Below are 15,328 nucleotides of genomic sequence, written 5' to 3'. Positions count from 1 at the left end.
CCATTCCTCCTACAAAACTCTGAGGAAGATTTATGGTGGCAAGGACTGCAGGCTGTGCATCCTTCTGCAAATATCTTTTTGGTCACTGGGATAGCCCTTACCATGTGCAGCCATCCATATATATCATAATGTGATTAGGCTATTGCAGTTTGAGCACTTGAGCATCTCATCTGCTACATGTCCTCTTCACCAGCACTGGGATGCAGTCCAACAAGCCCTACTTAAATCTGCAGAATCTACTGGCAAAACAAGCCTTTTCAGTAAGTTTCCTAGGCTTTCCTATAGAATTCAAAAGGGATTTGAACTGTATTTCTAAGTTCCTTCAGAAGTCACTGAAGCTGAAGGTTTACCGACAGAGATTTTTAAAAGATATGAGCACAACATAACACAGACCTGCCTAAGTTGTTCACATTTTCAAACAATTTCATACATTATACTTTGAAGTTATCTATGTGCTCATAAATGTCAGCCTTAAAAATACAAAGTAGTTATTTCTTAGCAAACGCTAGTTGGAGCAGGTTCCTCTTACAATGAGTTTTACAGCTCACATTCCTATCATATACTACTAGTTTGACTTTATCAAGCATTTAGTTTCATGTTCTAGTTTTCAGGGGGGCTTTTTTTGTATTTTATATTTGCCAACACTCTGTGACCCTCCCTCCTGGGTTTCAGGTAACTCGTCGAGACATCTGATCAATTTACTCTTGTTAATTGAGAAACAGCTCATGAAGCTAAACACAACGTAAATGATGTTGCAAAAAATTATGAATTTTCTCTACAACTTCCTCAAAAAGGAAGTTTCCAACTCCTTGCTGATGCACCCAAAATACCCTCTCGTGGGTTTTGAACACAAGACAGAAGTCTTAATTACTGCAATTCTATAATACATTTCTGCCCTGCTCGTGTACTGTTAAAAGGCATTTTACTGGTGATATAACTGCAAGTTTTCATTTATCATGGAAATTCAACACAATTGTTATGACTATCTGCCTTGTTCAAATAAGATTATGACTACAACAGTGAATTTGCTGCTCAGGTATTAAATGCTGTGTTAATATGCTTAGGCTTAGCTATAAATACCTGTCCATCATTTGCATAAATAATTAACAAACATTTTTCTTTTAAAAATTCTAGAGAAAATCTTTTCCTAAAACAAACCCCCAAAACACCAAACCCTTTTCTTCCCTCTGCATTGACTCAAGTTGTAATTTTATGACATGTTCATTTAAACTGACATGATTTGTAACAAAATCTTCATTATACAAGACAGAAACAGAGCTGTCTTTAACAGTGAATCACAATTCTAAAATTGATGATTCACTCAAGTATCTCAAGACCAATGTGATAAAAAAGCTGAAGGAAACATAAATAGTACATCTGTGATATAAAGCAAGGCATGCATATGCTCTAGTCACTCATAGACTCTTAAGATCAGACACCTAACCAGTCATTTTTAGTGATTTCTAACCTCTAGTTTTTCCTCCAGATTTAATTATCTTTCTAACTAAAATATGAACAGTAACAGACTATTTTGTTCAAAATAAACTGCTAATGAATGCATAGTCAGATGTGCCTTTTCCCTGGTGTACATCTGTACTCTTTCATATTCAACACATTTGGTGATACATTATGTGTTAGAGTGTTTGTGCGTAGGCATTCAGATCAGAAATAGGCCAAACTAATAGCACTGGCAATATCCCCTTGCACTGAAAAAGAGGAACTGAGAACTGTTCTCACAAAGGGCTGAGATTACTTCTATAAGATTACTGTTTCACTTTGTCATCAAATGTAAATTACCACAAACAGATGAATGAATGAATGTGTGATTTCTGCATTCATGAGCATCAGAAATTTGAGCGAACTCTTTTAATTGAAAAAGAAATGCTGCTATATCTACAAATTTCACAGTACGGTAAACATTTGTACATAAATCACCACAAACAGTTAAATGTACTGTTCAAAATATCTGTATTCCAGTATCACATTATAAACGTAGTATCAGAATCTTATACTAAATGGATTTCATATTTCAGCGTTTAGCATTTCCTGATTTTAGGCTGATTAAAAGGACTTGCACAGTACTAGCTCAGTCTTTTTTGCATCTACATCACAAAATAATCTTTAAATAAATGATTTCTAGTACAGAATTTTTAATAACATTATCATGTAAAGTTTTGCATAGCCTGTAGAAACTTTATTTACAAGAAGCCAATTAATCAGAAGGGAGCCAAGAATTAGCAGAGAGAGAGGACAAAATCTCTTTCAGAGTCTTCCTTCAGCAACTGGTGAAATCTTTCTAATATTGTCCAGGGCAGAGCTCAGCCATGCAGATGCTTGCTTTCAGGTCAGACTCCCTTCAGTGAGCAGAAATCAGCTTTTGTGCAGGGGACCAAATAAAATAATGCACATCACTGAAAATTCACACATGGCTATTTTCAGAGCAAAAGTGGAAATTTAAGAGGGGAAAGGGAATATGTTAATGCCTTGTGTAGAAGATAGCCTATATAAAACAAATAAAATACACTATCCATGTTAACAGTGCAATTTTCTGAGGTGTGAAGTGAATAAAACTTCAACCAATAATCTCTAGAATTGCAGAAGTATGTTTTCCAAAGTGAAAGTTACTTTTGTGCAAAAATTCAACTTTTATTTCCAAGTCATATTAATTGTAAAGGTGTTCAAGAAACCATAAAATATTTTACTTTTGTAATTCTAAAGAAAAGTTGTACTAGTTTATTTGCCTCCTACAAAATATCAGTTTAGATTACTGGCAAAAAGGTAAAAGATATATTCAACACATTGTCAGGTATTAAAACATTGAGACATGATACATAAACGTGTTTGAAACTTATATTTTATCTTAATTTACATAATTTACATCAATGGGAAAAATACTGGGCCAAAAAAGGCTCCATCTTTAATGCATGTAACTTTCACCAATACAACAAGCTAGACAGTATTTAAATTTGTATTTAGATACTTGGACTGAGGCAGAAATAATCTTTGGTTATCCAACTTAATAACTTCCCCTGTGAATTCTTCAATAAAATTTATGCATTGGACAGACAACAAAAATCTTCCCTTTCTAGTGGATGACCTCAGAAACATTTACAGAATTCTACCAAGTCCACCTGCTTTCTTCAGGTTTAGGTGCTCTGAGGGTTCTTAATTAAAGATTGCTCATCCTACCACTTGATCACGATACACTAGAGAGCTACTTCCATTATACCTGCTTGTAGGAACAAGACTACAAGGCTACCGTTTGAATACATCATCCTTTGCAAGATCAAACTCTGTGTAGTACCGGAGGGAAATTCTGCCAGTCTATTTTACCAGATTTGAAAACCGTATGCCCAGTAATTCCAAAATCACATATTATTCCATATACATTCCAGTCATGTGTGTACTGCACACGACTAGAGTTACAGTTAAAAAAATATAGGAAATTCTCATGACACACAAAAATAATAAAACCCAATTTGCATGCACTGCAGTTAGCTATCTTTCATTATTAACCGACTTTGAGGCAAAGTCAAGAGATTCATGTACTACCACGCCAGTACAAAAGACATTTTGTATTATCTGAACTCCTACTGTCAAAGACAGTAATCTTATTTTCTCAGTGTGTAATCTGAATGCATCCTTCAGAGCTGCTGGAAATAGATTGAATTAGTGATAGACCTTTGAGAGAATTACCACAGTCAGAAGTCTTTTGTATTAGCAGGCAATACCTTCAGGTTTCATTTTTGTGGTAAGCCCTAAATTGATCTCATGTAACATTTTGAGTCAGTGGTAGGAGTTACTAGTTTAAGATTTACTCTATGACTTTTTAAAGTATACCATAACCTCCTCTAACACTGCAAGGAAGTTAATGACCTGATTTTTTCACTTCTGCAGTTAGCAGTGTCCTTGTTCAGGAATTTCACAATCTGCTGAGTCAATATTGTTATAATGGATAGGAGTTTGCACTCCCAATAGGCAAAAGAAATAAACCTTCCAGGAATTCAGGGTTGTCTAGTAGTTCAAAGCAGTTCAATTACTGTAACACAGTAAGTAGGAACTGCAATTATTTTCATAATTAATTTATTTAATGCACCTAAAGAAACCTCCTCCGGACTATACTTAATAGAGTCACATACATAATTCTGTTAAAGCCATAAAATTCTCAATGAAGACAGGTGACAGTAAAGTTGGATTTGGATGCAAAAATTATTTGTTATTAAATGGAAATGATGGAAAAATGTCTAGATCACTGGGCTCAAAGGGTCAGTGGTTTTGAAGTCCAATCAGTAGTGTTTAAGAGCACTGCACCTCAGTGCATTCCAGGGCTAATTCTGTTTAGCATTTTTAACAACCTGTGCAGAAAGCATCCTCAGCAAGTTTGGGGACATCACCAGTTTGAGAGAAGTCAATACCTACCTGAAGGGGAGGACTGCCATTCAGAGGACCTTGACAACCTGAAGAAATGGGCTGGCACTGAACTTTAACAGTGTAAATAAAAAGTCCTACATCTCGTGTTCACATTATTCTCTAAAAGTACCTAATTTAAGGGTATAGAGAAGTGACACGCAGACTGTTCTCAGAGATAGGTAGTCAAAGGATAAGGGGCCACAGACAGAAATTGCAGCAAGGAAAATTTTGGTTTAGGTATTAGGAAAAAAACCTGCAGTGCTAGACTGGGCAAGCACTGGAGTAAGTGCCCAAAGAAGCTGTAGGATCTCCATTCTGGGAGATAATCCAAATGTGTTGAGACAGCCCTGAGCAACCTGCTTTAATCCGGGTGGGAGCTAACTTTGAAACTGGCCCTGCTCTGGGTGAGGGGTTGGACCAAGGGACCTCCAGAGCATCCTTCCAGCTCAAAATTACTGTAGGGTTCTCTGATTCTAAATTTTCAAACAAACACAGGAAGCAAAAGTCTTATAATCCCTCTAATGGATATACCCATAAACACGTCGTGACATGCTCGCCACATGAAAAATGTCACATTTTCACAAGTGAATTTACACATTTTTTTCACAAACTTTTTTCACAAAAAGAAGCTCATAAAGTCACCCATCTCTTTCTTTCTTTGGTTCTTTTTGAAAACATACTTTCTACAAACACCTCTGCAAACTTGTTTTAGGTAAGGATGGTGAAATAAACTGAAAAACAATATAATGAAATTAGTGACTAATGTGGTATCTATACATAAAAATAAATTAACACATATTTTATAGATAAAACATTTGCCAAATATCAGTCAGGATGTACCCTACCATACTAGCATTCAGTATTTTCCTTTGCTGATGCATGCAAACATAGATAAAATTAATCTCAGGCTATAATGACTAAAATTTTAGGCATTTCCCACAACAGTGCAGCTATAGATTTCTAAGGAATAAATGACAGAAACAAAGGGTCTAACCTCTTGCTTGTAGCCCAGGTCCACAAGTCTCATGTGCTCCTGGACTGTCTTGGCGGACATACCATGGTACTAGCTGGCACCTGCGCCACTTGTGGGTCTTCCACCTGAAATGAGGGTGGAAGCAATCAACTTCGAACAAGACATCTTAACACGTAGCCATCAAAACTGAGGCTGCACAAGTGCTAGACAGTAGCAGTACCACCATAAGCTGTTGCTTATTATTACTAACTGGTGACAGGCAATTCACAACAAATAGTAACAATACTGTAAACTTTTCCCTCTTTCTTGTTTTTTTCTCCATTTAGGATAAGGCCAGTAAGAACACGGGGAAAGAAGGAGGAGGCAAAGGAGGGAAGAGAAAGCAAACCATATATATTTTCAAGGTTTTCAAAGTATAAAGGTACATTAACATTACCTAAGAAATATACAGTGAATACAAACGACAATATCAGGTTTATACTTTAATACAAAGCATTAACACACTTACACAAGATGTCAGAGAAATTTCAAAAAAGAATACTATATAAAATAATAAAATTATATGACTTGAATACCCATTTAAAAGAACTCCTTTGCTATGGCTTTTTAGTATACTAAAATTTGGAAAGTGGATTTAGCAAAGTGACACTAACATTTCATAAAAACGAGGACCTAGTAAATAAGGATGAGTTTTAAATACTAGTAAACCCTAATAAACTTCCCCTCTTTCCGAGTTTCGCTTCCTTTCTTTCTTTCTTTCTTCCACCTATATCAGTGAAGCAAAGATGTGTTGAAGTTTCCCAAATACGCTCCAGAGATAAGACTCCAGGGTTGATTTCTGGTTCATGCAGTATTGGGAGTGTCTTTTGGCAGTAAATACATATAGGTGTTACTGCATTTCTTTATCTTTTCCTTCTTTTCTTTTTCCCCAGGTCTTTTCTTCCCCCCTCCCTTAGGCATGCCTTTCAACACAACAAAAAATGGAGAAATTCTGCCTTGCTTGAAGCACAAGCACACTTTCTTGGAGCTACAGAAAGAGATTAAGTCAAATGAGCAAGGTTTCAGGATTTTTGTTTTGTTTTCTCAAATTTCAAATTATATGATTAGAAGGGTAAAGTTTTCACAACAAATTCCTTTGCTAAGTTTCATATTGCAAATACTATCCCAAAAGGAGAAATCAGAAGCAAAAAGAAACCCCAGCTACAGTGACCTATGGTGACAGTGGGTTTAAATGACTGTGAGGATGCCTCAGGCAATCCCAGAGGACTCAAAGACTCCTGTAACTGAATGGCAGCACCTTACAAATGTGGAACCAACCAAGGGATCCAACACAATGTGAATATGGGCCCAGACCATATCAGAATAAAACACAAAGAACTTGCAAAGAACTTTGATAACAAATGCAATATTGTGCTGTTTAAATTGCTCTATCATGAATATAAACTGCTACAAAACTTTTACAAAGTTCCTTCCTAGTGCTGCAGAATACCCTAGGTCTTAAACAGCAAATTGAGGCAAGTCTGGTTACTGTCACATCTCTGAATTACTGAGTCGGAGGAAAAAATGCTACATCCACAGCTCAAACCATCAGCTTCTCTCATGTTTAAAATTATCTCAGTGGTTTTGCACCTCAAGTTTCACTGCTACCTGCCTCTGCGGGCCAGTATCTGAACTAAGGCATGAGCCAAGCTGAGTGAAAGATGCTAAAGGAAACACACAGAAAATGTTTTTAGTATTAGTTCGTGTCATGCAATGTAAACAACCTCATCTACCACTCCCTAGCAACTCTTCTGTCTTCTGCTCAGCACATTACCATGCACTAACTCAGGTAAAATTTGCTACTGAAGATGCTAAAGAGATGAGGGGCAGCCAGCATTTTAAAAAAATAAAATTCTGACTCTGGTATTGACCAGAAAAAGTCCTCGAGCTATATTTCTCTGATGTTTGAAGTACTGATTTTGGTAGTTTCCCAAATGCTCTTTTACATCCTTTCATATCTCTCAGTTACGTACAGTGTGATCTCCTAATGAATTTGCAGTGTTAATATTTACCAGAGGATGAAAGCAACACGTTTGTTTAATCTCTATCTGTTTTTGCTAAAATAAGCTTAAATTCTATTTGTACCTCTGCAACAGAGAGTTGTTTCATGGGAATTAGCAGGTGGAGAAACAGAACATTGGCTTCCAACAAATACATTTGATATTTATTATTCATTTAAAAAAATCTTTTTTTAAAAAAAAATTTGTCAAGTAAATTCAATCAACTGCATCAGAATTTTCTAAATGTTGTATCAATGGCCAGATCTTGTCATATATATAGACCTTTCCACGCTACTCAGGTGGATACTACAAAACTGCCTGAAATTTTTCTTAAGCAGGTCCAGTGGAGATCCCCCACCTGTTGGAACAGCCCTCAGCATTCTCTGGTGAAGATTAGGTCAACAAAGAGAATTTTGTATATGAGGGGGCATAATCAACCGTGGAATTTCTCAGGGCTGACAGGGATGGAAAGATGGAGGATACAGAGTATGGCACAGCGCGGCAGTGGAACTCAGTTTTTCTAAACAGACAAGGCTGCATTTCAGTGCTTTGGATAATTTAGAAAGGAAGATAATTTAAATTATATAGAATGTCAAAAGAGTTGCTAAGAAAGATTTATCCTGGAAAGTAATTCTTCACTGTTGCTGCAAAGGAACTGGAACAAAATGAACCAGTGATTCACTATGGGCCCAACTCAGTCTACATATCTGTTCTGAAACCTTGATTTAGCTATGTATCCTGTTTTGATTTGTAGTGCATATTAGAAAAAAAAACCCTCCTGTTAAGAAGTGGAATTCAGCAAACTTTAGAGGTAGTGCAAATTGAAAAAATCATGTCTGAGCTGTCTCTGGTTGATTAACGCTACCTGTAGCTATAGCAAACGGGAGATGCTTCACATTCCTTTTCCTCAAACAAAGAGTCCGGGCACTCTCGACCACCATTGGCGGGGAGCTGGATGATGACTCGGTGACGGGACTGCTTCCTTACTGTGACACCTCCTGCAAAGAGTGGAAGAGCTTGTTTTCTCTGTTACTACATGGGGATGACAGTAATTAGGGGAAATTTAACATAACAAGTACTTGAACTGATCGTTGTAATACTGACATGCTATTTTGTCCATAAGCAGAAAACACTCTAACAGATAAACCACTTTAATCTCAACTAAAGGCCAGGAATATACAGCCAAAATGAATACACAGTTCAAGTGAACAAAAATGAAACCAGCTGTTTGCTGTCTGTGTAAGCTTGCCCTAATCATTTCCATGTAAAACCAGAAAGAGAAATTCTACTCTGGAATTAATTTACAGTTTATAGTTTTTAATTATTATAGTAATTCATTATTAATGATAAACAGTAAATAGATCCTGTAGGAATTTTTATTCCAGTCATCTTCTGGTATCAGTTCTTCAAGCAGAAAATTAAGAGAAAAGACACAAATCTGTATTAGTTCCACAGCAATACCTAACACACAAATATTTTTTGGTAAAAATCTTGGATTTTTTGGGGGGGGGGTTGGTTTTTTTTTTTCTTTTTTGTTTTTTCCCCCAGAGAGCTGTAGCACAGACATTTGGCTGACTGGGTTGATATCAGCTTTGGGTGGGTTATTACAGCAGCTGCAGCTTGTCTGAATACAGAAGCATGCTGGACCACAGCCAAGCAATTGTAATTAGGAGCAAACGGTAGGAGAATCCCGGTGGTGGCTCTCCACCACCTGGCTGCTTTTCAATGCAGAGGAAACCCTCCACTCCCAAGTCAATCAGCTGCAGGAGATGCCAGGAGCTGGCACAAGGGACAAGACAGACATGCAGCCTAGCAAAGCTGCTGACCAGCTTGCTGACACAAATGGGTAAACCCCATGAAATAAAAATTGTTTGTGCAGTATAAAAAGAGTTTGACTCACTGAATAGACAAAATGCCTGTATTGGTACAAATATACTGTTTTACAGAATGCTAGATGGCAGTAAATATTCATGAAGATATGCTCACTGCATCAATAACTTTCTTAAAACCCGCAGAAATAAGAATAGAAAAGGTTGGCATTTCTGTCCGGGATGATCTACCCTATTGAAAATATTTCAGAAAAAACGATTAATACTACTGTAAAACAACACAGTATTTAATAACAAATAACTATTTCATAGATTCAGATTCAATGGTCTTAATTCTCTGTTCTTTTTCAAATTTAATTCCCTAACCCTTTTTTCATTTGTTAGAAAGCACTAATAGGACTTACTGCAAAAATGTCTTTATGCTTTGTGTCCCTTATAAAGCATAAAGAATTGGCCATGACATTCTAAGTGTGTATATTTGATGTAGCAATATCTTACATTCTGGTAATATGGTATCTCTGAGTAATCACCACATCCCACACAGGGATTAGCACCCTGTGCAACACGAGGTATTAGAGAGTCTGTCTGTAATAGTACATATTAGAAAACCACCTCCTGTTAAGCTTAAAAGAGATAAGGCATAAAAATGTGGGCAATATTAAGCCACTCATCACTTTAACTTCATGTATGATTTCGAAGTAATAAAAATTCAGGAGAGACATGCACTGTTTTTAAGAGCTTTGCCAAGTAGGGCACTGGAATGTGCTTAAATCAGACCATTAACATCAGTTTAAAGCCTGCTGATTTTTATTAACTTTCCTTCAGTTTTCCTTGGAGTAGAAGAAACCAGCCAAAATTATATGCATATGTATCTATCTATTTATCTACCCACTATCTACTGGTATATAAAGCCTAGGTTTTTCTGATGAGTAAGCAGCCTGTGTATTTCCAAAGACCAAATCTGACCATTTTATAATCTGACAATGTAAATGCTACGATTGTGCATCTGTTTCGGTGTTGCACTAAGACATATCTGTCTAGTTACCTCTTTATCAGTAGAATATACTAATAGAACTTTGTAACATAAAAGTAGGCAAAATGGGGAAAAAAAACCCAAACAGATACCTATAGAAAATGCATAGAAATAACAATTCTTTTCAGTAAAACCACTATGTCCTCCCTGCAGCTGCTGTACTAGAAGATGTGTATAAGCATTCTGCCAAAGGTGACTGCTAGTCTAACTCCTTTTTTTCTTAAAATCTGTCTACTAGTACACAATGGATAAAATTACCTTCTTGACATGAAGAAGGACACAATGTCCAGTCACTGAATGGAGTCACAATACAGTCCTTCCTACAGGGAAGCAGACAAGGTCTCACAGTTTCTGGTCGGAGGCTCTCAGGGCATCTAAGAAAAAAAAAGAAAAAGAAGCGTTATCAAATAAATGATCATTCTGCAGTAAGTGGTGAATCATGAGAGGTACTGAATGCCTGCAGGCACACAGTGGAGTGCTAGTTGCTCAGAGTTCACCAGAATGGAGCACAGAAATAAAAACTATTAGCATTTAAATATATCAGATGAAAACAAGCCAAAACCGGTGCCATTCTGCACCTGGGGATTTAACTTTAAAAAATTCATCATTTCTCACTCACCATTCCAGACTCTGCCCTTTGAGTGTTATTTTCAAGCTTCTAAATTACTATAAAGAAAAGCCATCTAGTTTAGCTTAGCAAAATACATCTTTAGTTCTTCATAAATTTACCAGAACTCTAGAAGGAGGCATATTTAAACTAAATAATACTGCTAACCCAGGAACAAATAGGTATAAGCTGGCCATGATTATGACAGAAACCAGAAAAGGGCTTGAAACTGCCAGATCAATGAGACTGAAAGAGTGTGTCAGAAGGACAGAAAACCTCACTTGTTTTAGGAAGAGGCTTGATCAGCATACAAAAGGGATTATTGGACTGCCACATATGGGGCTCATTAACCCAGGTCATTTTCCCCGTTCTGTGTTCCTATTTTTTCATCAAGGACAAACAACTCTACACTGCAATATTTGTTTTCAAAATGATGCAATAACTCTTGCAGAAGTATTGTAAATTCTTTAAAGTAATTTCAAAATTACTATTGCCCTAAAAGCATACAGACTGTAGACTGTCAGAGGAATATGGTAATGAGGTAAGAAAAATATCACTTCCTTATTTTAGACCTTTTGGCTCATTACAGAAAAACATTGCTATGACTAGCTTTTCCTTTTGTGGCTGCTGGGCATCTGGGACCAGAGGGATGAGAGACCACTTTTATATTTGGATTGGATCAGTGGGTGAAGCTGAGCTTGCGCAAGGCATCTTTCTTGCTAGGCTGAAGGAAGCATTACACAGGTGACTGTAATGGTTTACTTCCAAGAAAACGTGGTTTCCATGCTCAGTGGAGAACTATGCCTGTGCAGTGTGACAGGAGAAGCAGGGGAAAACGAGAAGAAAAGTTGAGTTGCAGCTTTAGAGGAACATATTCTTCAGCAATAACACCTGCTAGTTCCTGATTTCCATCAGTTGTCTCTGCATTTTTCTGTCAATTCACATAAAATTCTCAGAGTATGATACGTTACTGCGAATCAGCACTGACTTCTTGGTGCTCTCTTTAATGACATCTCCACCCTTTCTCTTTTCTTCCCTAAAATACCAGTGTGAAAGACCATGAAATATCCCAGCTGTAGCAGCACAAATCTCCATCACCTCTCTGTAAGCTCTCTCTACATTTTGAAGTCAAATTGTGCCTTGTTTCTATGTGATTCATAAAATCAGGTTATGTATACGTGTATGTATTATGGTCAGGTACACTTTAAAAAAACATCTGCCATCCAATCACATATATTGACTATATTTTCAGAAATTTTCTCTAAGGTTAAAATTAAAAGTTTCTGAAAAGTATTGAACATCAGCCTACTAATGGCTTTTTTTGTTGAAGAACAACAGAAATTATAAACATACAAAAAAAGTCTGGATTATACACATTCACTATTTCACTGAGAACTTCATTTTTCAGCAGCACTGAACATTACAATTCCTCTTCAGATCCTTCGGCAAGGCAATTAGTTCAATTAGAATACCGTTTCTATCTTTTATATTGTTTGTATTTAGTATATACGGCTTAAAGCAAAGTATTGATTTTCTTGCAGTCCTTACTCAAGGTCAAATTAAACAGAAAAGATACAAGCTGAAATCTGTAACTTGTGAGGAAGATAAGGCAATAATATTGATTGTATCATACCACAGTAATCCTTTTTATTAAGGGGAGTTTAAAACAAGGTTCCTATTTACATTTTCATGTTAAATGTCTGGGTCTTTAAAAACGATTCAGTGATTTTAATGTGACAATTTGAAGGATCAACCAAGACTTTTTTTCACAATTCACAGGATTCGTTTATGACACAATAAAACAGCCCTCCTCCCCAAAATTTAAGGTCAAATCAAAGGCAGAGACATTAACAGTAGATTTAAAAAGGAAGATAAATCATTAGTTTTTTTAAAAATGTAAAATGAGTATCAAATAAAAGATGTAATGGTATAATGACTGAATAGAACAGCAACTTAATGCACATATACAACAATTTAGATTACTGAATGTGCTGGTATTATTCCCCATATTTCCATTTAAAGTAAATTAGGGAAAAGTGTACTTGGTGAATAAAGCCACAAACGTCAGGCACCGTGAAAATATTCAGTTCAAGAATTGCTGCCTCATGAACTTTTTAAACAACTGATATCAGCTCTTCCAGCTTTGAATCTGTCCTGAGTGGGATATATTTACAGACTGCCAAACTGCACAAAGATATTATAAAATGCATTTTACTAGCAGCTAATCTGTATTTAACCCTGGTTATATATTCAACTGTAAAATTAAATGATTGAGCCAAAGGCATCTCTTAAAAAAACATGTATAGGGGACAAAAACCTCACAAAGGTTGTTAAACTGATGTTCAAACTAATGTTTCAAACTAATGCTCTGTCAGAGGTGCACCATGCTTCACCTCCTTCATCTGCTTCTGAGAATATGAACTTATATGGGTTGTACTGTATTTAGATCCAAACCAGTACTTTTGCATGGGATTGCACTAATCCATATAGTGCACCACTTGCTTGTAGATACCACAAGGATCTTGGAAATGGTACTGCACTGCACACCACAGACATACCCCAAGACTTTTATCTCAACTCAACCTGATGATGGCAAGGAGCCAGTTGGATTCAGTAGTCAGTCAGCTGTCAGCAGCCATAAACATCACCCATAAAAATCAATAGTAAGAAAGGTTTTATATATTCTTCCTGTAGCTTCAAGTTTTATGTATTTAAAAGAAGAATTGTTCCCTCATGAGAACACAAAGAACAGGGTCTTTTTGTCTTTGCATGCAGTCATTGGTGATGTAAGTATCAAGCAGCAAAATCCAAAGATAATTACAGCATGAAGACATTTTTTAAGATCTTTACTTTTTTGGGCCCACTTGTCCCACGTTGACTCTAACACAGATGACCTTCCTTGTCTGCATCCCCACGGAACAGGTGGCCTCCCCATTCCAGCTGGCAGAGGAGTTGAAAGCAGAGACAGACGTATCCTCTATGCACTGTCCCCATGGGCCGGTCTGCCAATGATACACAGTGCAAGAGTGTTCGTTACAGCTGCGTGTTTCCTGTAGTGCACTACTGTTTGGGCACTGTATTCCTCCTGGAACAGTAAAACAGGGCAAAAGTTCATGCAGTGGAAGGAAACAGAGTTTTATTAAAAAAAAATCCAAGTCATAACCCACTCCGAAATCTTATCAGTTACATACTGTCACTTTGATTACATGAAAGAAATGTTGTTCCTTTTTCCTCCTCTTCATATGCCCAGTGTTGACTTTGACAAACTTAGCCAACAGACTACACAAAAATTCTGTAACACACTAATGTGCTTGAAGTAATTTACAGTCTTTTTATTTTGGGGTTCTCTAAAAGAGACTGTAAGAGATCACATAAGGAGGTATGAAGGCTCGAGGCAGAAAAAATGGTTAAATATTCTAGTTATGTATGTGTAGAGATCATTGTTTATGTCTAATTCACAGATCAATTAAAAAGATTTTTGGAGCTCTTGTTCTAGCTCCCAGTGGATATTTTTCCATGTTATGTAATTACCAAAGAGGATGGCACAGCTGGCAATTTCAGGTCCAGATTGAAATAACAAAGGCTGTTGCACGTTAAGATTAAAATGCATTCACGTGTCAATAATTGTGAAGAAAAGCTCAGATAGTGCTCAGATATTTCGTTGTGTCTGGTTTCAGATACTATGTTCAGCTTCTTATATTCAAATACTTCAAAGATAATCTGGGCTCCCAATCCTCCATGAGTAAAGAGGAGGTCTTTCCTCCTAGCCTTGATCACAGGCTACTAGATGTCTAGCCCTGTGAGTAGATAGCATGTCTGATAGACCTCTGGTGTTACTAGACATACAGAATCTAGATTTAAGAATTAATTTAAACATTCATGGCCTACAGAGCAACAATTGGACTCCTATCGCCTAGTGATGGAAAGTCAAGGAAATTCTAAATAACATCTCAGGTTTTCCTAAAAGACAAGAACAGTAAGAAAGATGACTGAAAGAGGAGGTTTTTATTAGTTACTGCAGATGAGCCATACTTTTCTGTAAAAAGAAAAATGTGTGCTCACACCAAGCACATGTCAGAAAGCGTATTAGCATTTATCTCCCAACACTGAACTTTAGGTTGACCTTCTGCTCCACAGACATGCAAGAAGGAAGGGGTTTTAAGCACTCATTGTTGAAAGAAATAAAAGAAACAACTAAATGTAATCAAAGAAACCATGGATACTTCAAGCGCTCCAACACAAGTCAGTCAAGTGTCACAAGTGTGAAAATACTTTATATCCCAAGTTGCTTTTGTTGTATATCTGCAGCAAATGTAAGGAAAGGACCATTCTAACAGAACCACAGGACAAAATCCAAATTCTTAAATTATTCCCATAGAGATATTTTAAACTTCTGACTTTGGGCTAAAAATATTGATGCAACCAAGCAACAGTAAA

At 36.7% G+C, this 15,328-nt stretch overlaps 1 protein-coding gene across 2 annotated transcripts in view; it reads right to left on the bottom strand.

Moving 5' to 3' along the window:
• The window catches only part of THSD7A (thrombospondin type 1 domain containing 7A), a 267,649-nt gene that overhangs the window by 53,363 nt on the left and 198,958 nt on the right, over window positions 1-15,328 (bottom strand). For both annotated transcript variants that reach the window (XM_026841560.1, XM_026841561.1), the window contains exons 11-14: window positions 13,742-13,976; window positions 10,543-10,658; window positions 8,288-8,420; window positions 5,405-5,508 (exon numbers count right to left, since the gene is read on the bottom strand). In XM_026841560.1, coding sequence (XP_026697361.1) covers window positions 5,405-5,508; window positions 8,288-8,420; window positions 10,543-10,658; window positions 13,742-13,976 — 588 coding nt within the window. The remainder of the gene's footprint in view (window positions 1-5,404; window positions 5,509-8,287; window positions 8,421-10,542; window positions 10,659-13,741; window positions 13,977-15,328) is intronic.

This window comes from Athene cunicularia (assembly GCF_003259725.1).
Source record: "Athene cunicularia isolate RWA chromosome 2 unlocalized genomic scaffold, athCun1 chr2_part1, whole genome shotgun sequence".
NCBI lineage: Eukaryota > Metazoa > Chordata > Aves > Strigiformes > Strigidae > Athene > Athene cunicularia.
This window is presented reverse-complemented; position numbering and strand designations above follow the sequence as displayed.